This window comes from Nannospalax galili, unplaced genomic scaffold (genome assembly GCF_000622305.1).
Source record: "Nannospalax galili isolate Female #2095 unplaced genomic scaffold, S.galili_v1.0 scaffold1250, whole genome shotgun sequence".
In the NCBI taxonomy this organism is placed as follows: domain Eukaryota; kingdom Metazoa; phylum Chordata; class Mammalia; order Rodentia; family Spalacidae; genus Nannospalax; species Nannospalax galili.
The window spans coordinates 806,127-833,549 of NW_008328704.1; the positions used below are offsets into that span (position 1 = coordinate 806,127).

The window sequence follows — 27,423 nt, forward strand, 5'->3', positions numbered from 1 at the left end:
CAGCTCCAAGCTCCTGCACACACCGCACCCCCAGCAACAGCATCCCCTTTCATTGCCCTGTGGGTGGTCCCAAGCAGGCAGCTGGGGCGGGGGGCTCGCTGACAATAGGGCCAGCTGTGCTACACCACACTCCAGCCCCATCCACCTAGGCCAGGTTGGCGGACAGCCACTCACCTCTGCCCTAGGCTTGTTCTGCTGTCCACCCTACCCCAAGCCCCTGAGGGTCCACTTCTGGCAAGACCCCTCATCTTGGGTGAGCCAAGGGGCCAGAAAGCCTGGGGCTGAGCAAGCAGGCCTACCCCAGGCCAGATGTTCCAGGGCGGCTCCTCCATCCTCAGTGTGCATCCCCTACACCCCCAGCTGTTCCAGGGACACAGGAAGCCTGGGCCCCCGCTCTAGCAGCTGCCCTGCAGATGGTGGCGGGGGGGAGGGCGTCTTCTGGCTGGTTGAGAGGCTGTGTCTTGCAGGGGGGCATCTACGGTTACCCCTCACATGGGTAATACTTGTCAGCCCCATCCTAGCTCCTAGCTCTGGACACAAGAAGACCTCCGGAGGCAGGAAAGGGGCAGTAAGCAGGCTAGGCTTCATACCTGCCTCCCGGTCCATCCTCGGGGTGGTGGAAGGAAGCAGGACAAGAGTGAGGCTGGGACTCCTGGCTTACTGCCCAGGCAGCCCCCACGCTGGATGGCCCCCACTCTTCGGCCATGTCGCGTGCCCCCTGCCCGCCTCGTCCCCCACCCTCCTGAACACACATGGCCGAGAAACAGGCCCCAGCACGTGGAGCCAGCTGGCACACCGTCAGACTAGCAGCCAGGCACACTGCCAGGGCAGCCAGCCAGCCTGCCACTCGCTCCTGCCCCGCCCTGGTCCCTACCGCACAGAGCCGGCTGAACCATGTGGCCCAGCAGGGAGTGAGATTGCAGACATACAAGACAGGGAAAGCCCTGCAGGGGAAAGCACCCTGGGGTGGGGGGGTGGGGATAGTGAGAGGTAAACTGAGGCACAGGCCTGGAAGATGTATGTTGTCACATGACTCCGAGACAGATGTGGACTTGTTGACACTCTCAAGTGGGACTTGGAAGGTCGAGGGTATACATTTCCCACTCCAGGACTGCTGCCTCCCCACATACCTGTCTCCAACCCCCAATGCTCTGCTGTGCAGAGCCCTACGTGGCCTACTTCTGCTTCATCCAGCTGTGTTCAACCTCCCCTACCTAACTAGGGGAACTCACATAGGCCTGACACAGTGGGTGCCCAGCAGTGGGCAAAGAGACAGCTGCTACCCTTGGAGCTGGTTTCAGAGACAAGAACTTTCTCCTTGCGACAGCTAGTCTTCCGTAAGTGCCAGGTCCCTCTCCCCACCTTGAATGCAGGATGCCAGACAGGCCTTGGTCAAGTGGAAAGCACAGGACAGAGGCTCCACCCTCCCCAGCACACTGCCTGGATACTGGCCTCCAGCCAGATTGAGACCCTTGGGGTTGGGGCAGGAAGATAGAACCTGCAGAGGCTGGGCCCCATGTGAGGGGCTGAGGTTTGAGGGTACCCAGGGTAGGGCGTAAGCAACTCCACTAGACAGCCGTTGATACAAGGGGAAGTGAGATGCTAGAGGCCGTTGTGGGTAACTGGCCCAGTGGGGAACAAGATGAGGCTCTAGGGCAGACGGTGCCACCCACAAACCATGCTTCTTAGTGGTATCTCCTGGGGTAGGATGGAAAGGAAGCAGATATATGTGCCTCTATAGAGCAGGGATAGACTGACACGCCTGGGCCCCGGTGAGACGTTGGTTACGAGGGAAGCCAAGTTGGCTGGTCCAGGTATACCCATGGACCTGTAGTCAGGCCAGGGAAGATAGCTCTTACTTCTCGGGTGGTGTCCCTTGTCTGCCCCTTCTCCTTTCTATAAACACCCTGGGAACCAGATGCTGTGGCCAGCTGGGGAGATGCCCAGGAGACACAAAAGGCTGGATGGAAAAGTAGGGGCTGGTGCTCCCTACAGGGCCTGGGCCACTCACTGCTGGCCAGGGAGCCTCCTACCAGGGCCTGGCTCTGCTACCTGTCTTCTCTCCAGAGGCTGCTGGGAGGGCATGGACCGGAAGTATCACAGGTGGGTCTGGGCTGACGACCCCACTCCGCCCACTTGGTCCTCAGCACCCAGTTGGCCACCCTCTCTCTACCAGGGAGAACATTGCTCCTTATCGCCTGCCCAACATGTGTACTCCGAGCAGAGCCCAAAGCCTAGATTACTTTAACAACTGTCCCTCACTCGTCACCTGTCCTGTTTGGAAAACAGCCCCTTCTTACTACACAAAGAGTGGTTTCTCAGGCTTCCAGCAGTGCCGGGTGCTAATCTCCCTGCCTAAAACACGGGCGGGCTGTGCGCCGTGTGTGGGTCCACTGCGCTCTGTAAACACGACGCCTGAGTGCAGCAGTCATTGAGTTACGGCAGTGCCTGGTGCCAGGAGCAAGAGCCCTGTGTGCCCGCTGCCAACTGCAATTACCTCCTGAGTGCCAGTGGGGGGAGGGGGTTAACCCTTCCCACACTGTGGGGGATGCACAGCCAAAGGAATGCCAGCAGTGACCAAACCAGAGATATTGGGGGCCCAGAGCCCAAGATGTAGAGCAAACCTCAGGCATCTAAGCAAGGCACATGCTGCCCTGGGAAAGGCTCAGGAGAGGCGTAAGTTCCCAGAAAGACTCTGGAGAGCCTCCTGTTTCCATGATGCCTGACAGCAACAGGTACTCATGAGGCACCAAAGTGCCTGAAGTGCAAGGCTGGTGGCCTGGGAGGAGCTCTTTGTCCTACGCAGGCCCCCGTGGGGAGGGGACAGCCCGTGCCTGCTGACAGCTCTCTTCTCTCCAGCTCTCCCTCCCAGCTGGCACATCTGGAACCCACACCTCCTTGAGTCTGGGGTGGGGGGTGGAGGGCAGTCCATGGCGAGGGGCACAGCCCAGTCCAGCTAGCCCAGCTGTGTCCCACATTTCCTCAGCTCTCGGGAGCCCTCCCTGCCCAACATCTGGAGCACACATCTGGCCAGGACCAGAGCCTAGTGGGGCCACCCCATTTCTAACCAATTACCACCTCCCCTGAGGGGCTTCCTCAGCAGGAGGCAGTTCCCCTGGCCCAGCATGCTTAGCAGGGCCCGTAGGCAGGGTTTTACCAGTCAGTCCCCAGCCCCTGGAGTATCCCTGGGAGCTTAGAACCTGACTTACCTTCGTGGGAGTGGGAGAACCAGATCTGAGAGGTGGCGGGGTGGGATCCGCGGTAGGCCTGCTCAGAGGGGGAGGACGTGGGGCCACTGGGGTGTGCAGAAGCTGTTGAGCCCAGGCTGCTGGTGAGGAAGCTGCCCATGAAAGAGGACGCTGGGGAGTTTCCCATCAGGCGGCCGCTGGCTGTGAACACAGGGCAAGAATGAATCTGTGGCAGCCCCATGGAGCTGCTCTGCAGGACAGGGCCAGCACCCTCCTCCAGAAACCCTCTTCCAGCGTGCTTCTCAGGCCCCAAAGCTCCCACAGGGCCTTTGTCTTCAAAATATCCCAGAAGCCTATGGTAGGAAAAGCTCCTGACACAGACACTTGACAGTCACAGTGTCCTGGGCCTCCTTGTTTCCCAGGTGTCCCAGGACTAACACCCCTCCTACTACCGCGAAACCAAGAGCGATGCCTTTTCCACATGACCACTGCCATCTGTACTTCTAGCACTAACAACTGCACTACGATCACTAACCATACCCCCACCACCAACTGCACCAACAACCATACCACCAAGAACAACCCCACCACCCCCACCACCCAATCTCTACCACCTGTCACATCACCACGACCAGCAACCATGCCACTAACCACATCACTCCCTCACCACCAACTATACCATCACTACTACCTAAACCACTGCTACCACCTATACCCCCGCCACAGGGCACACCCCCCAACAACCAACCACCAGATCACTAACACTATCCATGTCACTGTCCCACATCACCACCCCGGCTCCCGCCCCCACCCCACCCCACCAACAACATAGCACCATCACCACCCACTATCACATTGCTATCACTCCTACCCACATCACCACCACCACCATCCATATTACCCCTTCACATCACCATCCCCACACCACCACCACCTACATCATCCCACACTACCACTACCAACACCCACACCAGGACCACCACCATCACTATGCACATAACGTAGCCAGTATTGTTCCTTCACCACCACCATTCATATCACCATCAACAACCATATCACCAGCACCAATCGTCACATCAACAACAGCCGTATCACCACCATCACTGTCATCCACATTACCTCCACTATCACTATCACCATATCACCATCGTTATCACATCACCTAGTCACCATCATGTGCTCTACTTCAACATTCACACCACCTCTACTGCCACAACAATATCATTACCACTGGGATCTAACAATCCACATCCCCTCTACCATCAATCACCATCCTCACCAACCAGGTGCTTAGTACAGAGTCAAATACACTTAGCAAGGACCTGTGGTAGACAAACTGCCCTGTGGGCCTTCTTGGAGGCGCAGCACCTTGATGCTCTTGGGCTATGGCAGTTAGCGCCCGAAAGCCTCTCTCTGTTGCCGGAGGGCTTGTCAGAAAGCTTCGTCCAAGCCTCCCTGAAAAGGCCCAGGTGATGCACCCAGAAACAGCAAAGCCCAGACAAAAGGCTGTGAACCAGTACAGTAGGCCCAGAACTCTCTGCCCTGTCCTGGGCAACATGGGAGAGATGGACCTTTACTTTTTCCCTAGGACCACTTAACTAGTTAGCCTGAGGGCCCCAGTCCCAGGTGAGCAGGTGGGATGAAAAATGGGAGATGGCAAGGAGGTTAGAACCACGGAGAGCAGCTCTTAGGCCCCTCTGGGTTGCTCAGGGTCAGGGACTGACTGGGCTGGCAGTGAGTGGTAGACAGTCATTTATCTGAAGCTCAGATAATGGAAGTCCAAGGCTTCCTGGGCTGAGCTAGCATTTTCCTTGGTGGCCTAGAAATGCAGTACATGGTGAGCTGTCCTTGGCCTCAGGCCAGCCTCCACTGCCTGTTTATCCTCTTCTTCTGCCTGTTGCATCCCCCGCTGGTGGCTGTCGTAGTCAATGTCCCCTCTCTGCCCAAGTCCGGCAGTCAGGGCCAGGCTAAGTAGTCTCCCTGGTTGTCATGGCTACGAGCTCTTGTCCACACACGACATACGTGCACTGGGAGCCACTGCACACAAGGCCACTCAGTGGGTGGTCTGAGCTGCAGTGCTGGCCCCTACTCCAGCACGGTGTCCTGGCACCTTGCCACCTCTGTCCCTGGGCATCGAGCCTGGCCACAGCCATCCCAGGACAGACAGTGTAGGGTGGGCCCTGGAGGGGCTCTGGGCCCAGGAGGCAGGAGGCCGGCCCAAGGTGAGTCAGGGCAGTAGCTTTCCGCCCAAGAGGCAAGGGAATTGGTGAATTGGTGATGCCTCATCCTGCCTGGCTTAGCCCTGGGAACTTCCCAAATCCACGGTGACTCAGCAGAGAGGCAGCCAGGCTAGGGGAGGGGACTGCCCCGTGGGACCCTGGCATTCACACTGAGCTCTGCCAGCTTTCAGGCCTGTGGATCACTGCAGGCAGCTTCTTCCTCTCCTGGTATGAGGGGATGCGATTCACAGTAGAGACCTTAGACATCACCAGAGGAAGGGTCTGTGAATGCTGGCCGGGGCAGGGCTGCAAGAGGGCCTGTGCTTGGTGCTGGCCCCAGAAGAGTAGGCTAAAGGTGCCCAGGAGCCAGGGACTTTCCGGACAGAACCACATTGCTGGGGTTGCCAGCGGCCTCAGGCCAGACCACAGGCGTTTCAAATCAGAGGAGGGGACTCCAGGCTGGGAAGGAAGTGCTGGCCTCCCTGCCCTGCTCCAGGGACCATGGGGGACCATGCTTATGGGCTGAGTATGGCTTCCCCAGCTGGAAACTTTCTGCCTCTCCCCCTAGGCCTGCCCTGAGTCCCCTAGGCCTTCCCATCCCTCCTACCCGCCCTCACTCCCAGAAACACCACCCACCCCTTTCTCTCTACCAGGGTGGGAAGCAATAGAGTCCAGAAGTTGGGTCTGGAGAAGCAATTCCTCCATGATCTTGGTCTGAGAATCTCGTACCTTGAGTTTTCCCACACCACAGTGGACAGGGTAGCATTAACCCTCATCTCAGTGCCCCATAGGGCCAATGGATCCAGAGAAACTGAGGCAGGGCAACAGCTGCCTCACACAGTCTCCTGGCAGGGAAGGGGAAAAGCAGGAAACCTTAGCAACCAAAATCCCACCGCGTCCCAAAGGTCAGCAACCTGGACTGGGCAGCTGGGTAAAAGGCCCACAGACTCCACAGCAGGGAGTCTGAGCAGCTAGGCCCTCAAGCCAGGGCCCAGGGTACGTGGGTGTCTCAGGCTATCATGCCCCAACCCAAGAGACTGATCTCATCCCTGAGAGAGACTACTGCTGTCACTGCCCTGTCCCAGTAAGTGACTTGCAGACTGGGCCCAGCCCTTCCAGACCGGGGCCCTTCTCTGGCCACACTGGCCTGTGTTCCGACTTGGAGGAATGCTCCTTTACAGCTGTTCTCTCGGAGCCCACCAAAGCAGGAACCGCCGCCCCTCACAGCCCTTCCCTTTCCCTGCCCTCTGCCCAGTCACTTCCTGTGGGTCCTGGCTGTGGGGCGGTCCACCAGGAGTCCCTCACTCCTTTCCCTTCCGTGCTGAAAAGTGAAGGGCCACGTGCTACGCCCTCATCACACAGATGCTGCAGATTCCCTGCTCTGAGATCACTGCCCGAGGGTTTCAAGGGACCCCCTTCTGGGCACTGGTAATCTAGGTATGGAGTCTTCCTATATCCCCATACAGGAACTGGAGTTGTCAACTTCCTTCTAGTAGCCCAGGATGGCCCTGGCTTGTACTCTTCTTCACCAGCACGGGCCACACATGATAGTGACTGATTCTCTGACTTTGAAGGAGTGAGGCCCTCCCCACCATCCTGCGCCAGCAGTAAACTTCAAGCTGGGCCCAACTCTTGGAGCAGGGGAGACACTGCTACCTCCTTGAGCCCTAACCCCAGCCCACCCAGCTCCTGAGCAGCTCGGAACACCCCAGGACAGGGCATCTGTGCTACTGTCACCTCCACCTTTAAGAACTGGGGCCATGGCACTGTGCCAAGCTAGCAAAGTCATTGGCAGACCTGGCAGCTGCCTTCCACCCCCGTCTGCTGACCAACAGCCAACCCCAGACAGAGCTGGTGCAGTGGCTGCCTGGGAGCCCAGTTCAGCCTGGGCCCTAGCCAGGGCCGGCACCTCGGTCGGGCCAAGTCCAGCCGGGAACTGGGCTGAAGGCTCTTTCCTCTTGGCAAAGTCCCTTGTCTACTGAACGCTGTGGTCACCAGCCTAGGAAAGACAGTGGGGAGCCTGGAACAGTGGGAAGGCCCAGAGGGGTTACTGACTGAGGAGCCTCTTTGACCATGTGCTCAAATCTTCACACCAACCACATTGATGCGAGGTTCAAAGTAACAGGGCATGTTCTACCCTGAATCGCCAGTTCCAGCCCACAGCTCCAAGTGTCAAGTAAGTTGAATAGGCCTGCAGAATGATGCCTTTGTACCCCGAGTTGGCCCTCTGAGGAGCCTCGGTAAGTCCACTGCCCCTAATCCTTCACTTATTCCAGATACGGCACCTTGAGTATCTTCCCGGGGAAGGTCTGAAAACTATGACCTGACATGGCAGTGGGCCGCTGGGGCAGGCAGTTCTGTACTGCACATCAGACCCCACTGGTGGCTCTAATGCCTGGCCTGCAGCTCTCCATATACGGCAGGCTGTGGTCCTAGCTCTGGGGCCACCTTAGCTCTGCCCAGGACACTGTGAAGGCCTGGCCTGGGTGCCTGACTGGCTGAGAAAACCACTCTGAAAGCCAGCATGCCAGAGGGCTGGTTTGACATGCCTCAGGCAGTGAATGCCAAAGACACAGCCTCATCCTTAGGAGGCTAGTCTGTCCCTATGCCAAGGCCAATGTCCTGTACAGGGCCATGGGCCACACCTGGATCAGGGCTGCTCCAGGGCGGCCAGCAGGAGAAGGGCCGGGAGAACAGCAGGGTGAAGCACAGAACGGGCTGCTGGGAAGCCCACTGGCACCTCACAGGTTTCAGATCCCTTCCAGGAAGATGCTGTACCTCTGTGATGAGGGAGGAGAGAGAATAGGAGTCACTGGGGCTGTCCTAGAAAGAACAGGCCCTTCAGCCTGGCATTTGGGGGGTATGGGTGCTGGAGTCCAGGGATACCTGTTGTCCTCCTGAGCCTTGTCAACTTGACACAATTAGAGCCATCTGAGAGGAGAGGCCTCAACTAAGGAATTGCCTACATCAGGTTGGCCTGTGGGCTTGTCTGTGAGAGACTAGGCGTCTTGATTACTCATTGATGTAGGAGACCCAGCCCACTCTGGGTGGCCCCATCCCTTTAGCAAGTGGTCCTAAGCTGTATAAAAAAGGTAGCTAAGGGCTGGCAAGATGGCTGATGCCCTGAGTTCAATCTCTGGGACCCACGTGGTGCAAAGAAAGAACTGGTTCCCACAGGTTGTCCTCTGACCTTTTGTATACACCGTGGTAATGCACACACCAACCCACACACAATAAATAGATACAATTTTTTTAAGCTAGCTAAGCATGAGCAGTGAGCAAGTCAGCGAGCGAGCAGCACTCCTCCACGGTGTCGGTTTTAAGCTCCTGCCTGAGCTCCTGCCCTGACATCCCTCAGTGATGGACTGTGACCTGAAAGTAGAAGCCAAATAAATCCTTTCCTCCCCAAGGTAACTTTGGTCAGAATGTTTTATCATAGCAACAGAGAAAAGCTAGGACACCTGGGGAAGCCCTCTGACCACTAAGCTGGACTCTCGGCCGGAGGCCACTGTGTGTTGCCCATAGAGCGGAAACAAGCTGCAGGGTCTGGGAGGCAAATGTGACCTATGTGGCCAGACACAACTTGTGGGGCCTCCTACCACCTGTGTCCTGGGCCTACTTGCCTGTTGTGGCCAAGATGGTCCACAGATGTGATGTCAGAAAGCCTGTGAAGGCTAACGGTGCCCAGGAGCCTGGATGTAGCTAAGGGAAGCTATGAGCTAAGGGCCCTGGAGAACAAACACCCATGGCTCTGACTGGATCCCTAGCACCCTGATGAGGGGGCCTCCAAGGATCTGGTATGCTATAGGCCAGGCCTGGGTAGCTGGATGGCCAGATGCTAACCATGGTCTGTGCACCTGGATCTCTGGCCAGCCTGTCCCATCTTGGTATTGTGATACTAGCCTGAGCAAGTGGGATAGGCCAGATCAGAGCTTCAGGGAAAACAAGCATTTGTTTTGAGTTAAGCAAGCCACTGAAACAGCATCCTCCTTTTCTGGAAACTGTGAAATGGGTTGTAAAAAAAAAGAAGAAAAAAAGGAAAAAACAGAGCTCACTGAGATGGTGGCAGCTCCTGAGAAGTCCCTTCCCAGGCTCTCAGCGCTCCCGGGGCTTCCGGAAGCCCAGCTGACGGGCTGCTGGCGCGGGTCTCCTTGGCTCGGTGTCTGGCGGCTGCACCCACTGCCTGCGCCAGCTCCCATCCTCCTGCTCACACCTATTCAGGCTCCCCCTTCCCTCAGCGTCAGCTTCCTGCTCAGCCTCCTTCAGTACCCTGCAGGGCTGACCAGGCAAGGGGAAATACCTGGCCCACAAGCTGGAGACACCAGGAGTGAGATAAACTAGAGTGGTGAGCATCCTGGGGGGTGGAAAAGGAGGAGAGCAAAGCTTGTCTCCTCCCACCGGGAGACAAGCCCAGAGGGAACAGAGAAGGAAGAACAGACAGCCCCTCCACCCCACCCCACATTCCTCTCATTCCAGGAACCCCAGGGAGAACAGAACTTCCACACGGGGCTTCCAGCCAGGACTTAGACCTGAGGGGAAAGGTTCCAGTCCAGCCTGCTTGGAGGATGAGTAGTATCTGCTCCTCTACTGCCCAGCTGGAGGAGGAAAGGTCAGGGGTGGGTGTCCTGGTAGGAGGGGCAACTGAGACCCCTCTCCCAACTTGGAAAGTGAAGCCTCTGGAGGGCAGGGCTTAGAGGCTGCCCTCCAGCCTGCACTGGTCTGTTGCATACACGCACGGTCTCAATTCCCAGATGGAGACCATTGGCATTGTCACCTCCTGGAGTCAACTAGGTACCCTTACACCGGACGATGTGGGGAGTGTGTGCTGCATGTAGGGTAGAGGTGGGCTGGGATTGCATGCAAGCATTCGCAGGGCATCTCCAAGTGTGTACTCACATCTCTAAGTGTGTGGCTCTGAGTGTGTGTGCATGGCTGTGAGTGTACACACACTGGGAGTGCGACAAGCCCTAGGGTGTGTGGCTGCGTACACACCTAGGATTGCAGTTGTAAAAGCCTTTACACACTTCATTTTTGAACATAAGGGTACACTGACTGGACAGGTTCTCCAAAAAGTTGTTTACGAAGTGTCAGATGCCCACACTCATACAGACTGGCCTAGGTGGACTCTGGCAAGGATCCTGCACTAGTCTGCCCACCCCCTCCACTAGAGCATGGCATATCTGAGCCACCTGGGGTAGGAGGGGAAGTGTAGGCTCAAGTCTACCCTAGACCACCACTCTAAGACCTCTGATGCAGCACAGCCTCCCCACTGTCTCTCCTGGGGCAGGGAAAGTCCAGACCTGAAAGTCAGGAGTCAGGAGGGCTCTGGAGGGCAGGCCACATAGCCAGGTCTCCTCTTTGTCCTGGAGAAGCAGGACCCAGCTTTCCTCAGACTCCAATCTCAGATGCCTCTTCAGGGGCACACAGACCATCTTAAGCAGGTACAACGATCCCCTAAAGCATCAAGTCCACTGCCAGCAGGTGTCAGCCTGCAGCTCTGAGTGGCCTCTTCCGCCCTCACAGTCCGGAAGTGTCTGAGGGCACCTAGCCCTCACAGGGCCGCCACACCACAAAAACCAAGGGACAGCTCCATGAAGGTGGCTAGAGAAGAAGAGGCTAAGACCGGCTCAGAGAGAGGAACAGAAGAAGGAAGGAGAGGAGGGAGGGAGGGTGGAAGGTCCTGGAACCACGGCCTGGGGCGGGGGCTGAAGGGGAAGCCAAGAATGCCGAACAGTGGGCGTTGGGCTAGGCCCATCCCTGGGACATGGGGGTGGCCTGGGAATGATCATCTCACCCGGGAAGCCCCTCAGCCCGTCCAAGAGAACCTTCCGGAAGTCCCAAAGGAAGCCACTCTCAGGCCATAATAGGAAAGCTCTGTGGTTGCTGAGCCACTCGACTGGGCAACCGTGGAAAAGGCCGGGAGGCAATGATGACAGAGGACAGGCCTAACCGACAGCCCAGAACTAATAAAAGAAAAGGAAAATCGGATATAAGTCTGGTTCTTATTAAAAGAGTAAATTTAGCCCTTTGGCTAGGACAAGAGGCGGGGTGGCCAAGGCTCCCCACTGGGGAGGCCCTGGATTCCTTCCCAGAGTGACTCAGTGTCCCAGGACAGACAGGGGGGTGCTGGGGCTACAGGAGGGGTAGGGGCACATACCCTCTCCTCCCATTCTTCATAGCCTCCTTTGCACCCCTCCTTCCAGCCTACCCCCCTCGACAGCAGGGTAGCCAGGACATCCCCTAGCTGCCAGGACACTCCTGAGGGTGGTGGGATGGCCAGCAAGGGCGTGGGAAGGTGACAGGCGCTAGTCAGAACTACTCTTGTGAGCCACACCTCCCAACTTGGAGCTTCCTCCACAAAGCAGGCACTTCCCTTCCTAGTGCCTTGAAATAAGCCAGCCACACAAAGGAAGGCCACCCTAGTGTAGACAGCAGGGCCTCACACACATGCGTATTTACATACAAGGCTACACAAACACATACACATGTGCGAGAACATGCACATACACATGCAAACATATGCATACACCTACACTCTCTGGATACACAACTGCACACACGCCCCAGTCTGGGTGTCCCCTCAGAGAAGCAGTGGCCTCGTGGGCAGGGCTGCAAGCTCTGGTGCAGCTGTGGGTATCTATCCTGTCCTCCTGTACTTGGCTGCTCACCCAGGCCCTAGCCCTCAACCCTGAACATGGCCTGTCTCGCTGTGGTCACAGAGAGGACAAAGGTCAAAGAGACAGAGGCCATCACCAATCACACGACCTGTAGGATGAATCTCCATGGCACTGGGTCCACGGAGAGCCCCAGCTGGCTTGGATTCACTATGGAGAGCAGGCTGGCCTAGAACTCACAGAGATCCTGCCTCTGCCTCCCAGCTGCTGGAATTAAAGGTGTGCGCCACCTGCTCCGGCTTCACAGGAGAACTCTTATGCTTCCTAGCTGAATGTCTGTGGGTAGCAACTTCACCCTGCTAGCTGGACTTCCCCTCCTGCCTAGTGGACCAGCCCTAGTGCCTGTGACTATGATGCCTCATCCCACCCTGGCCCCACAGTGATGACATGGCCTGCACAGGGTGGAGACACCAGGGCAGAGCAGCCTGAGAGAAGTCAAGAAGTGAAGGGAGGTGTGAGGTGGAGGCTGTTAGGGGCAGCTCCCCATCCTACCATGGGCCCCCAACCCTCCCAGCTCCATTCCTGCTCACATTCCCTGGCCTGGCTATGTGAGGGCCTCTGTCCTTGTGGCACAGGCCTGGTACCTTGGCCCACAGCTGGCCTGTGATGGTTCTGTGTATAACCATAGCCCTAGACTCATAGCACTGCAGGGACAAAAGGGCACTCCACATCCTAACCTTCATTTCCCACCTGCCACCCACAGCCCCACCGAGAGGCTCCATAAGGTGGCCACCCAGGCCTGGCCAAGGAACGGTGAGTATTTATGCTGTGGCTCCCCTGGCCTGGGCCTCCTTGCCAGCACAGGGCACTTAGAACTGGAGAGACCCTGACTTCTTGCTTAAGGCCAGGTTCCTAAGCCCCTTTGCTGCAGCAGGTAAGTATAGGATTCTCTGCCCTATGGATACCAGTGGTGTGAGGGCTGGGAAACACCACATCTGCCAGAGGTAAAGAAGGGACAGCTGTAGCCCCCATAGCATCCCAAGGCAAGCCATAAGGCTGAGAACTTGGCTGACTTGCGAATCTTGGAGGACCTGAGGACTATCCCACTACATGGAGGCCCATGGTACACACACACACACACACACACACACACACACCATACTTCACTTTTAAGTCGGGTAGACACTGGCCTGTACACACACACACAAACACCCACACACACACACACACACACACACACACACACACACACACACACATACCCTATGAGGCTCGGGGGTTGGGTGGTGGCCTAAAATGCACAAGACACACACACACACAAACACCCACACCCACACACACACACACACACACACACACACACACCCTACCTCACATTTAAGCCGGATAGACACTGGCCTGTCTGTATCAGTAAGCTTAAGCAGGCAGCATAGTAGCAGGGACAGATGTGCACATGGTGGCCTTTGCCTTTGGCCCTGGGTCAGTTGCTGGGAGAGTTCCAGCTGGCCATAGGAATTGGCTGTCCTAATCCCTGGGAAGGAAGGCACCCAGGGCCTGACTCCCAGCATGGTTCGGCATGGCTGTAGCACCCTAGAGGCTCAAGGGACACTGGCTTCTGCAGGAAACCTGCAAGGACCAGGCACTCTGGATCCCTGATGTCAGCGCCAGCACTCTGTCATTTCCAACACAACTGCCTCAGGTAGGGTTGGCTCCAGGCACTCTGAGACTCCTACTCCTCACTCCCCTTTTCGAGGGAACTCATGGCAGCCATTCCGAAATTATTTCTCAAGACCTCCTCTGAAAAGCCCTGCCTGACTCCTTCCCAGTGAAGGGCTCCTCCTTGGAATTCCCCACCACTGAAGGACCCTCCACTCATCCCCTCTACTGCATGTGCAAGGGGCTGTCTCTTGCGGCACTTGGCCCAGTGCCAGACATCAGATCTAGGCAAATCCAGGGCCTGAGGACCTCAAGCCTTGGATGACTAAGGGAGAAGGAGGAACATGAAACGAACTGCCTTGTGCCTCAGAGAGCAGGATACTCTAGGCAGTCAGAAGGAAACGGAGGCAGCAACGGGGGGGGGGGGCGCGGGGGACGGACACGACTGACTCTAGTGCCCTTTCCCCTCATGGGCAAGTCCTGTGTCCCAGAAGACCGCCCAGCCTCAGGTGCTTCCACACCTGGCAAGGTGGAGAAGGGCAGGACAGAGGGCCCTTGGAAAGCACGGAACACCAGGCATACCCAGGAGAGAAGTTGAGCTAGGCAGTGAGGGCTGAAAGGCTTTGTGGGATTTGCCAGGCCCAGATGGAGGGGGAGGGAGGGGTCTAGGGAACCAATTAGCATGAAATGATGGTCATTTCTCAGTGAGATTGCATCATTGTTCCAGGCTGTTGAGCAGAGGTGGGGACTGGTCAGCCCCCAGGGACACTGTGTCTGCCTGCATGCACCCCCTCTGAGAGGTCTGGGGTGCCCTCCATCGCTTCCAAGTGGGGACACAGAGGCCAGGAACACCAAGGCCACACAGTGAGGCTGAGGGTCACAGGACTCAGGCAGCACCCTTTGATTCCTGCTCCAAGATAGGGACACATCCCCAGGCATCTTGCTCTCTGGCACAGGGGATGCTTTCCGAGAGAACGAGGGCGTGGGGGGCATGCTCCTGCTCCCTTCAGTAGACACAAGGCTTACAGCCTTGTGAAAAGCAAACTTCAACTCCAAGGTAGAAATATTGCAGTTCTTAGAACTTTTTTGAGTTGAGAGGGAGATTCGGGGGCAGGGAAGTCACATCCCACTGCGCAAGGTGGGCCCAGGATGAACAGCTGGAAACCATCATCTGAGGCGGCCGTCCGGGGGAATTACATGGACCCTGGCAGGAGACCTGAGAAGACCCAGTAGGAAGGCTGATAGTTCACCTACGCCTCCAGAGCTGAGACCCATCCTCAACTCACCACAGTGGGCTGGGTCACAGGCTGGGGCGGGGGTGAAGAAGGGGGAAGAGTAATGGGGGAGGGGGTGATGTCAGAGGCCACAACAGAAGGAGCACCCTCTTCCACGCAGATGTGATGAGAAAGCAAGCTAATGACCTTGAGGACCCCATTATGCAAGACCCGCTCTCAGGGCAGGGGTAAGACTGATTCATTCCCTGTCCTCTTGAAGAGTGAAGGCACAGGTTGGCCCTGAGCTGGGGCTGGAGGCTCAGTACTGGGCCTGCCCAGGATAGAATGAGGCTCTTGGAAGAATCAGCCAACAGCTTTGAGGACTAGTGCCCCACGGCTGAGTCCTAGATCCAGTGACTCTCAGATCAGCCTGTTCCAGGCCCAGGCCCTGCTGCCTACCCCAAGGAAATGGGGGCCCAGGAAGTAAGATTTGCCTAAGGTCTTCCCTGGAGCCTAAACAAGCCTAAGGTTGGATAGGGGAGCACCAGGGTGGGTCCAGGCACACATTGACCCCACATGGACAGACAACTGGCGAAAGGCTGGAGGAAAGACTGCCAGGATCAGAGGACACAAACCTGTGTGGTCCAGGCCAGAGAACACATCATCCAGAGAATGAAATTCGACCCTAGCTCATTCATTAGCGTTTCCGACTGCCTATGCGGCACCAGGGCTATCCACCTTCTCCTTGGCCCAGCCTACAATCTGAGGAAGCCATAGGCAGCCCCAGCACTGACCTGCAGCCTCTATCTTGTGGGGATTCATATAGTCATCAAGGCTAGCTCACTCCACCAACGGGAGACACAGCTGGGAGCGGGCTTCCCACAGGGCTCAGACTTCTGGGTCTGTGGTGGACAGCAGCGTTCCAACTGGGGAAAGGTATGGTTTACACATGTCAGAGGGCCCTGTGGGGAGGAAGATTGTGGGATCTGAAGAGAGTTCAGTTGGGACAAAGAAGTGGGGGAAGGGATGTATAGAGCCAGTCTTGGGATGTTCCAGGGCTGAGCCAGACAAAGAAGGACCAGTGCTGAGAGGGAGGAAGCCTTCAGTGAGCCTGAGGCTTGGACCTGGAGAACAAACCAGTAAGAAGAGGTCTCGGCCCAGCTAGCAGCCAGATGCCAGGGAGGGCTGGCATTGCAGGGACCTGGCCAGTTATCACCCTGGGAGGACTAGGATAGACCCCAGCATGGGCGCTCTTGTATAGCCCACCACTGGAGAGTGGCTGGGACCTCAGATTGATAGACTGTCACAAAAGCTAGGGGCCATCACCTCTAGGCGCGCATTGTAAAAAGACTAAGGGTTCCGTCTCTCTTACCCTCTCTTGCCTGCTCTGAGTAAAGCTGATGCCAGGCTAAATGATGCCTGATGGCCCCGGGGGCAAGAACTGGTGAGATGCCTACAGCTCAATTCACCCCATGCCCCATTTCAGACCCACAAAATCCGAAATAAATATTTGCTGTTTTAAGCTGCTGACTTTGAGGATAATTTGACATCCTACAACAGCTAATGATTATACAGAAAAGTGACAAAACCACGGGGTGGTTCAGCTTTGACGGAGAGTCCAGAGCACACACGGAACCTCCAGGAAGGCTCTGCACAGGATGGTGGCCAACCACACAGGAACAGACCTGCAGAACAGTTCTGCAGAACTCAAAGGTGTAGGTTCAGGTGTAAGACTACCCAGTGTCCTACCCTGGCCAGCAGGAGGGTCCTGTGGGCCCCTGCTGTCCTGACAGCCCCTGCCTTTGCTAGTCCCCGTCTGAGTGCTTCCTTGTTCACCTCCCACTGAAGGGCCCTCTGGACTTGGCCATTCTGGGTTTTTACCATACACTACCAAACCTGCACTGTATTCGAAAGGATGAGGACGGCCTTGTGTATAATTGCCTTATTTCCTTAGCTTTATCTATGTTCAGACATGATAAGGACTTCCTCAGGGTTAGCCTAAAGATCCATTTCAATTTAATTTCATTTTAATTTTAATATTACTTTAAAGCAAATTAAAACTTTATTTTTAGGATGCCTAAAGGGATGTAAAAAGTCTCAAAACTGGGATGGGCTTCCAGGCAAACTGCCCATGAGGTGACCTGCTGGCCTGTGGTGATATAGCACACACTAAGGATGGATGGTCAGAGCAGCTGCCTTGCTACACAGAACTGGCAGGATCTGAGGGGCGATGGAGTCAGCCTCTCCTTCTTCAGATACAGGGCAAGAAGGCCCGTGTACTACAGGGGTTGGCACACAAGCCAGGGATAGAGGGGTCTGCTGTTATTCTTCCTGAGACTCAGGAGGGAAGCTTGGTCCTATCCACACTGTGCCTACACTTGGTCCCAGCTGTACCTTCTACCTAGACCTAGAGGGAGAGGTTGGGGCAAGGGGCTGGGCCAGGACAGGCTGAGTGTGAGCCCTTCCCGTACCAAACACAGCAACCGAACACTAACCGGAAAGGAAGAGGCTGGGCCTAAAGGGGCAACTAGCAGGAAGGGGTTGTTAGGAAGGACCTTCTTGAGTTGTGTAAGTTTGGGGATGGGGGTTCTGCAAGGCAAAAGCCTGGACACTCAGGGCTGAGACCAACCAGAGCTCCAGGAGCCATAAGCAAGTCTCATTTAGGCAATGGAACAGTGCAGAAGGAGAGCTTCCAGGAAAGGCGTGGCATCTCAGATGCCTCGTAAAGGGCTATGCAGCCAAAAACCACTCTTGAGCCTGGCCACTCTGTACCCTTCTTGGGTGGCTAGCAGCACCCCTTCTGTTTGTATGGGTTAGGGCCAGCCACAAGCTTTGCAGTACTGAACTGAAGAAGGACGGCTTCAATTCAATCCCCACAGGATGCAACCAGAATAAGCTGGATTCTCTGGGGGGGTTGGGGGGGACAAGCAAAACTAATATCCAGCTAAAAAAACTCACGTCCAACCCAAAGACAGAGGAGGGGGTAAGCTCACAGCCTCATCTGCAGCTGCCCATACTTCTGTAAGTTAATATAAGGGACTAGTTTTGAAAGCATCCAGGCTCTGCACTGAAGACTTGTTCATAGACCACACCCACCCCAGGGCATTTAAGGCCCCCGGCAGGCAGTGTGCCTTAAGACCTGGGCATGGGGCAGCCACTGCCTCTCCTACTCCACTGTCCTAGGCCACTAGCTGGCATTTCCCTGCAGAAGCATGAAGAGCCCCCAAACCCTGGGCTCCATCTACAGGTCCAGGGATTCCTCAGAAGACTCTCACTCTGACCAGGGTCAAAGGGCAAGGCTGTGTCCCCCCCTTTTCCAGTCACATCAAAATCAACACATTGGGCTTCTGCCTGTGCTGGCGTTTGCTTCTGTCCATTGGTGCCCCATCCTACAGGCCCTACATGCCAGGGAGCCACCTGGGAGTTCCTACTGGGGCTCTAGCATGAAGCAGACAGGGACTGATGGGGGCATTAGGCCCCTCCTTTGCAGCAGCAGAGCAGAGACTGTGTCTTTCCAGGGAGTACGAGTCCTTTCCTGGGCTCTGACATACACAGCTGTGTTACATTGCCCTGTCTGTCCAAGTCACCATGTGAGGAGGGGACCAGTCTGCCAATGTGCTCTGACACATGTCCTAGGCACCTGTATAGGCAACCAGAGATGCTTCTGAGGGTCAAAGGGATGCTGACCAGGTTCCAGATGGTGCGGACCTCAGAGGACATTGTCACATTATAGTTAGGGGTGGGCACCTTGATCTTTAACAATGGGACCAGAGTCAGGGGCCAATTCAGACCCTGGTGGTGACTCTTAAGTTCCCATACTTCTCATTTACCCTTCCTTTTTTCCAATAGGGAAGAACTAAGCACACAGCCACACACGTGGGGCTACACGTACAAAGTTCCACTCTCGCCATCCTTGGTGACTTGGGGAAGGGAGGACAGAGGACGATGGCATGGCCCAGCCCTGACAGGTACAAAAGGTACTGGGTTATGTGTGCCGCTCAGGGTGACTGGATAGTGTGTGTGTGTGTGTGTATGGGGGGGGGTACTGAAGAGTTCTGCGCAGGTGGTCAGAGTCAGGAAGTGGGGACAGACTCAGAGGTCCTGTTGCCCAGAAAAGTGCCAGCTAGACAGGAGACTAAGGGTGAAGAAGGAACCTGTGTGACTGGAAGGAAGCATGTTGGGGATCAAGAGGCCAGGGGGCTGCCATATTCCATATGGCTACACATTGGAATCACTTGGGGGACCCTGAAAGAGTGTATCATCAGGACCCAGGACCCACTACCACTATGAGTCAGGATCTCTGGGTGGGAACCAAGCACTGGCTTAGAACCACCCAGGCGAAGAGCAAGGAAGGCAGATGGCTCCAGGTGAATTGGGGCAAAGTGAGCAGAAAGGTACTGGGGGCAGCTGAGAGGTAGGGGCATAGGTGACTGGACACAGGGTGGCAGAGAACGTGGAATCTTCAGGGATCTTCAGAAGAAAAGGTCAGGGGACACATAGAGGTAGCCAGTAGTAGCAGCCACAGCAGAGATGACCTAAGGGTTTAGGGCACTGGGGCAGACGAGGTCCCTGAGGACGGGATGGCAGAGTTAGCCTGGCAGCATTTTGAGGTCCACTGGCCAGGCATGGGGCGAGTAGAGCGCTAACGTGGGGGACGGACCAGGCACCTGGTGCAAGGGCACAGGCTCACTCAGCCAGTTTATACTAAACTCATGGGAATTTCTTTGTGTAGCAGAGCTCAGAGAAGGCCAAGTTCAAAGGGAGCCCACTGAGTTCCACGGCACAGTGCAGTGGGGGGCTCACAGCACCAAGTGCTCACTGGGGAAAGTCCTGGGTGGCACCACAGAGGGTGATGGAACATGTAGCTCTACTCCTTCAGCAGGTGCTGGGAATCAAAAGATGAAGCAGGTAATGCAGGAGGTTCTGCAAGAGGTCACACTGTCATCAGGCAACTGGCTCTGCCAAGGCCACTGCATGCTGGAAGACCTGCCCAGAATGTGAGCACGGTGTACAGGTATGAAGTGTCCCATCGCCACGTGGTGGGTGCGTGTGTGCTGTACCTGCTGGCTGTTGACTGGGTCAAGGGGCAGTGGGAGCTAGGTGGTGGTGGCTGTATAGCCTGGACCCCTGCTCACTCCAGAAAGGGAGTGCACCTCAGTCATCTGCAGGGCAAGAAACTCTTGCAGGGCCTAGAGGGGTCCCTGGACTCCTACCCTACTGGATAGCTGCTTTGCCATTGTGTCCCCACCTCTAGCTTAGGTTCTTGGGTTTACTGCCCTGGTGTCTTCAGCTTGTCCATCCATCCGTCTGTCCATCTGTCCCTCCCTCCTTCCCCTTCCTTTCCTCCCTCAGTGTACTCATCCTCATCCTACCCCGCTATACTCCCAGACTGCTGGCCCTGGGGTGCCCAGCCAGGTCTGGCCCTGGGACTAAGTGGCGACGGCCCCTCCCCTGAAGTCTTTTGCAGAGCACAGGGAAAGTCCCCGTTCTACCACAAAAGGATGGACATGCAAGGAAAGAGTCCAGCAGAACCCGGGTCTTCTAGGATGATGGCAGCTGGCCCATGAACTTCTTCCTTAGTGAAGCTAAGGGGTCTCTCCTTGGCCAGAGCACTACAGCAAGCACACCCTTCATGTTAGCTACTCTTTGCCTTGGGGACCCTCGCCTGCTGCTCAGAGGCCTCCATTGGTGGTATACCCATTCTCCACTTTACTGCCCTCCCTGGAAAACCCTGAGGTGGGAGGAGGGGGCTGCATTGCTTGTCTTTCTTTCCAGTTCCAGGCACACAGTGGATCCTCCACCAACAATACCCCCCAGCCAGCCTCAAAGGCCGCCCACACAGACACTGGACTCTTTGTTGGGGATGGGGGAGGAGAAAAGGGGCAGGAGCCCAACCCACCTGTTCACTCCCCCAGGTCAGAATGAAGGAAATGCTTCCTGGCCCAGAAAATCTGGAACCTAATCCTGTGAACAGCTGCAACCCCCGCCTACGAATACCAGCCTGATGGCTTTAAGCTTGGACAGTGCACCACACACACACACACACACACACAGACACACACACACACACACACACACACACGCTCCCCTCTGCAAACCAAGAGCTGATCCTGTAACCAGGACCTGGGTGCGCAACCCCCTCCCCCCATTTAGCACCCACCAACAACACCTCCTGAGTCCACACCCTGCGCCTGCGGTGGCAGCTGCTTGCAGGGACACGGGAGGCAGTGATATTATATATTACGACAAACAGGGGCAGCCCACTGACAAATAGGCCTGCGTGATCTAAACGGTATATTAACCCATAAAAACGTCAGCGGGCAGAGCGTTGGAGCCAAAGCGGAGTGCCGTCCCACGCCAGAGGCCCTTCGAGGCCCTGTCCCTCCCAGCATGGCCTGGCTTTGAGGTGATCTTCTAGGCATTGCACAGTGCTTTTATGATTTTTTTTTTTTTTGCTTGTTACACCACATCTATGGGGGTGGAGAATGAGGTCCCAGAGGTTAATGTGGACCAGGAACCCCAGGGGAGACGTTCCCTGGCAGGCAAGGGGGTTGGACACGGGGCAAAGCAAGTCACCTATTTGCCAAAGAGTCAGGGCACGTGGTTTGAATCCTGAAGCCAGTTCACAGCTTGCCATCAAAGTAAGGAGATACAAGGGCCCAACCTGGAGACCTTCTGAGCAGGCCATTCCTGTCAAGGAGCAGGGATTTCTGAACCTCTGGACTTCCACATGAGTGCCAGAGCCTTCTTGCCAAAGGGCCTGAGGCCTGTGTCCCTGGTTTCTTTTTGCCATCTCCAGAACCATCCTTGATGATGCTTGTTAATGACGCAGGGTGGTGCTTCCTTAAGGACTCTAGGAAGAGACCTCCCTGCCATGTCAGGTTCTGGTCAGGGCCACTAGGTCCCACCAAGGTGATTCTAAAGGAGGACACTGGCACAGCACAGGCTGGGCTGAGATGGGGACCGGGAAGTGGCAAGGAACACTCCTAGGACTTTGGCCTCCACTATCAAGGCAGCTGCTGCACAGGCTTCCAGGGGATGGGGCAGCAGATCCCACTGTGGAGACCTCTATTCAGATATTTATGGTAAAGAGGAAACTAGGCAGGACTCCAGGGGCCCCAGAGGAAGAAGGGCAAGGGGGTGCTGGGTGACCACCATGGCTCCCTTCCGCTGCCCGGAAAGCCCTGATTCCCAGTGGCACTGGCTGAACTTTATCATCTGTGCTTGGAAATTCCCAGTGCAGGGACTTGGGGGGGGGGGGGGGTCTCAGGATCAGATCCTGGAGCTGAACCAAGGCATGCTGGGAAATGTAGTCCTTGGGGAGTTGTAGGAGGGTCAGCCGGATGAGGGGGTTGCTAGTTAGGGAACAGTAGAGAAAGAGAAGAGAGCCAGGGGTACTACCCTGATCCAAATATCAAAGCGAAGTTTAAAATGCTGGGGAACCGGCTTCACTTAAGCATCTGCCTAATTCTAGCCTCAGACCATATTGGCAATTTTTTGTTTTTTGTTTTTTGGTTTTTTTTTTGGTTGGTTTTTTGTTTTCCCTGAACTTCTAAGAAGTCCTGGTCTTTTTATTTTGGGGGGAGCCTTCCCCTAGAGAGGAGGGTCCTAATCAAATCACCCAAGTTGAAAGAAGCATTCATTTGCTGAGTCCCTGTCCTCCTCTGGTTAGGGCCTCCTGATAGCAACAGAGGGGTGCTGAGGGGTTGGGGGGCGACCTGCAGCCTCCTCTCGGAGAGCTTGCGAGCATCCTGAAGCTCTCACGTTATTTATGCTCACAGCCTGCTCTGATGACATATGTAAGTTGACAGCGAACATCCTATCAACTTGCTGGAGTGTATCTTGATTGTTAAAACACACTCTTAAAGGTGTATGGTCATTTATCAAATTAAAATAGCCGAGCTTTGCTTGCTCCTTCTGTCTTCCTGGAAGAATCCCCAACAGCCTCCCTCCTCCTCTGGCCCCTTGTACTAGTACCAAGTCCTGATCCTTGGAGACCATGCCCCTGAAGACTGGGACCCTGGCCTCAGCACCCCCTCCCCACGCCGCCTCAGGCCAGGCCAAACCCACTAATCGCCAAGAAGTGACAAATGCCAGAAGCCCCACCAATTAAATTTAAACTCACGCAAAGCTCAGTGGCTAGTAAATTATTATTTTTATTAGCTTGAACCAAGTTCCCGTAAGAGAGAAAGTCAACTTGCTCCTATGAATGGTTCTTGTATAATTTATTTAACTCTGTGCTCTTTGCCAAAGCCTGGAGTATTTTTAGCTCGTTCTGTCGTTGGATTTGGCTTTTTTATGCTTCTGAGGGGTATTTTTAGCCTCACCCATGTTATTCTAACAACCCCCTATGCGTTTTGTCCTGTCTGTGCGGGCTGTTGAACCCTGTCTCGCAGGGGGCCGAGGGAGATTTCTAAGAATAACTGGGGAGTGTTTGGGGGTGCCGTGTTTTCCGGGGGAGATGTGCTGTGCGGCTCCTGCCTGGGTCACCAATTTGCCTTATTGCTCACGTGACCTGGATACTCCTATGGACAACTCGGCGTCTCCCTATAGGAATAATCAGACATGGTGGCAGCACAGGCCCCACTGAGAAAAAACCCACATTCCAAAAACAGCTTTGGTGGGGCGGGTGCGGCGGCCACAGCCGGCCCAGTCTACGCAGCCCGCCAGATTCCCGGATTCCGGCGGCTCCACTGGGCACAGCGGCAGCTTTGATGCCTAGCTCTGTCACTATGGAGCAGGATGGGCAGAGGCTCGGAAAGTAACTCTTTTCACACCTACTTAATGTTGGTAACTGCTGCAGAGACACTCCACCGCGCCGTGGAGTTAATGAGGTATTTACGAAAATGTATTTTTTTTCCCTTTACAAAAAAACCCACATGATGGGGGGGGGAGCTTTGATGGGGTCTTTTCACACAGGAAATTGTCTTTTTAAATCTATGGGTCTGGGCGGAGTTTGGATGGTTTATTTTATTTTATTTTTGAGACTGGTCATCCGAAGCACTTTTTAACAGGAAGATTGGCAATTTTCCTCCAGAAATGGCCTGGACCCCCCAACACTCCCAGCGCAGGCACCTGGCTGCTCAGGCCAGACTGAATCCCATCCCAGAGCAAAAAGGGGCGGAGGAGGTTCCAAGAAAAAAGATTCACACCAAGAAGTGGACCAGCCCCTCGGTGGAGCCCTAGCCCCAGGGGTGAAGGGGCGGAGACCCTGCGAGGACCGGACGGGGGCTGACCCAGCCGGAAGGGGGGAGGGGCAGGCGTGCACACGGCCTCCAAGTTGCTCTCCAGGCCAGCTGCCTTCCGATTAAACCCACTGCTGGGAGGCGGCTAGATTCCCCCAGTCGCTCCAGGCAGTAACACTACGGAGAAATCTTGGGTTAGTTCGTGTTGATTTTCCTTTTTTTGTATGCCCCCCCATTTCACAGCTTTGCCTCCGGACCATCTGTATTAGAGACAAAAATCTAACACTGCACTAAAAATAATGGTTCCAAACATTTTAATTGCACCTCTCAGTGACAAGGTTAAGGGAACAGCGTTTTACCATAAAACCCTACAGCTTGAATATAAAGCTACGGGCACTTTCATTTCATTTTTGGAAAACAATGGAGAAACCCTGGAGCTGTGCATCCCCACTAGGGTCCTGCAGGCTGACACAGTGGAGGTGCAGGTGGGAATGAGGGAGGGCAGCTGAGACGAGACCCTCAGCCCTGGCAGGCAGGCAGAGTACCCCACCGAGACTATTCCTGGGGAGCCCAGGACTGCAGCCGGGATGTCTGCATCCGATACAGGGAAGAATCTTCCCCAGCAATTTGGCTCAGCAGTTGGGGCAGGGAGGGGCAGGCTGGGCTGCGGCAGCCTCAGCCTGTGAGCCAAGGCCATCCACAGGGAGAGGGAAGGCATCCCCCTTTTGGAAATCTGCTCACGAAATCTGCACATGAGACTCAAATTCTTTAACTTCATCCCACCTTTTTCCTTATAACTGAGGCCCAATACAGACCGACTAAAGAACAGAGATCTGGGTATAACTCCTTTAAAAAAAAATTACATGTAGCAAGATTCTGAAAAACGAACACAATATCCTGGCTCTCAGCAATTTCAAAAGGCTTCCGGCTCCCACAGCCAGGCTTCCCACCACAACCAGGTCCGGCATCTCCAAGCACAAAAGGTTCCTCGGGTCCCCAAGGGAATGGAAACTGGGCCTTCAGGAGCCAAAGACATGTGGCCCTTCAGCACCAAAGGAGGGAATCCCGAGAAACCTCGTATGCCCTGTAGCCCCCTCTCCCCCCAGTGTAGAAGGAGGTAGGTATAGGATCACAGACCAGGACCTGGTGTAGTTTCTCACAGCCCCCTGTGGCCTGCACTCCGAGAACCACGTGGTCCAAGTTAGACTGAGCAAGACAAAGGTTCAGGCCACTTCACCACATTCTCACCTGACTAGGTATTGCCAAGACCTAGAAATAAAGGGAAAAGGAGGAAATGACTACTGACCAAGAGCTGGCTAGGCTGTGGACCTGTGAGTGGGGTCAGGAGGCGGCAGTGACCTGAATGGGGAATCAGACCCAGTCTGCCGGCTCCAGAGGGAACAACCGCAGCCGGCCTGGGTACTAGTGAAAACCTCATAGCCAGGGACCCTGTTCTCCCAAGCACTGGGACTTACGCGGTTGGAGGGCACTGCATTTGGAGGGAGAGAGCAGAGGCTCTCTTCATTCCCCAAACCTGCAGACTCAGCCTCTCTTACTTCCGAGACAAGGACCACTCTCCTGCCACCAGAAGATGGGATGAGTAGAGAAGCTGAGTACTGTTCCTGTCACTGCCAGTACCACCTCAAACCCGTCCCTCAGCTTCCCAGTGGGCCTGAGCTGAGTGGGCAGCGTCTTGGGGCAGCAGTAGAGACAGACACTGAATAACCACAGCAATATCAGGAAGAGATATTTTAAAATTATCAATAAATCCACAGGGAGAGAGACAGAGACAGAGAGACAGAGACAGACAGACTTCCCGGGGGCACCAGCTGGAAAGAGGGGCTGGCCCGGCAGGGAGCCGGCCTCTCCCCGGCCCAGGGCTGCGCACTCTGGCTGTCCTTGTGCTCTGAACGTTGGAGGCTGCTTAGTAACTAAGCAATTTCAATTTTTTTAAGGAAATATATTTTACTTTTTGACTGCCCTGCTTTCTACCGTTTTCCCTTCTAGCTCAGTCTTTGCTATGCGTTTTAATCCACACACTAATTGTAATCCCATTAAAGCAGACATAATTTTATTAGTATTCACAGTTCATCAAACTAGTAGTAATAACTATTACTGCCAAACTTAAGAAAAGCAGCAAACAATATTTCTGATGTTTACAATAAATTGTAAACAAAAGCAAGCAGACCTGCGAGAGTGACCTAGCAGGTCCACGCGCAGTCCCTCGGGCTCCCCCAGCTCCGCCCACGCCGGCCAGTGACTTCCCCCACCCGGCTGCCGCTTCTCCTGCGGCATCCTTGGAAGTTAATATCAACGCTCCAGAGAGTGGGTCAGCTCCACCAAAGACAGACCCTCCGGGGTGGGGACTCGAGGTACCGCAACGCGCGCCCGAGCTGGCCAGCACGACGCGGGGTCTCTCCTCCGGAAGCCAACGCGAGCGGACTCGCCTGCACCGCGCGGACTCGCCTGCACCGAAATCCGGAGGGAGGTGCCGCTGTGCGCTGGCGGCGTGCGGGCTGCGCGGACCGCACTCTGACCCCGCTTTGTCCAGCGTTAGGAGACTGCCAGAGGCACTTGTTAGAGCAAATGCATCCCCTGCAAACCCATTCTCGCCCTGACACTTCAAGGCTTTATATAGAAACAGGATTTTCTCGTCTTACACCAAGCGGTTCCCATTAGCTCTCCTCCAGCGCACAGTGCCCTAATTCGCCGGGCCCCCTCCCCCAGCCACACAGCCGGTTTTGTCCCCGCAAAAGCGCCACGGTGTCACAGCCGCGGACCGTCTTCACGAGGTGAATGCACAAAAGAGGTTTCCGCAGAATTTACTTCTGCAGGGAGGGGTGGGGGAGGGCGGCCGGGAGCGGGGGGCTGCCCTCCGAGACCCCGGGGGACCCTGGAAAGGCTGCTGGAAAGCGCGCGCAGCGGCCGGTGGGCTAGCAGGACGCAGGGCTCGGTGCGCGCCGCGCGGGGAAAGGAAACCAAAGCTCCGAGAAGTACTTAAAGGCGCGGAGAGGCGTACGCTGCTTCCACTCCCCAACCTTCCCAGCGGCGGCGGGACCTCCCGAACCGCTCCCGCCCGGGCTGGACACTGACCTGTGTGCGAAGCCATGGGCAGCGGTGAGGGGAAGTACTTTCCCGGCTGGAAATGCGCTGCGGGCTGAGCGGCCGGGCCGGCCGGGGCGAGACGCGCGGCAGCTGCGGCGCTGCGATGACCCAGGTTCCCTCGCTCCGACAGCAGATGTGGCGGCGGCGCGAAGTCTCGGCCATCCATGCCCGGCCCCGGCCCCGGCCCGCCGCCGCCTCCTCCAGCGAGCAGCGCGGCCGGGGCCTGGGGGCGGCTCGTTGTG

The 27,423-nt window shown here is 55.8% G+C and overlaps 1 protein-coding gene across 9 annotated transcripts in view; it reads right to left on the reverse strand.

The window, feature by feature from the left end:
- Nucleotides 1-27,417, reverse strand: part of Bahcc1 (BAH domain and coiled-coil containing 1) — a 58,423-nt gene extending 31,006 nt beyond the window's left edge. For 7 of the 9 annotated variants that reach the window (XM_029561258.1, XM_029561242.1, XM_029561250.1 and 4 more), the window contains exons 1-2: nt 27,170-27,417; nt 3,210-3,389 (exon numbers count right to left, since the gene is read on the reverse strand). In XM_029561258.1, coding sequence (XP_029417118.1) covers nt 3,210-3,389; nt 27,170-27,347 — 358 coding nt within the window. In that variant the 5' untranslated portion in view covers nt 27,348-27,417. Of the gene's footprint in view, nt 1-3,209; nt 3,390-9,462; nt 9,720-27,169 lie in introns of those variants that run through there. The other 2 variants (XM_029561257.1, XM_029561253.1) reach the window with 2 other exon arrangements.
- Nucleotides 27,418-27,423: the final 6 nt, after the last annotated feature.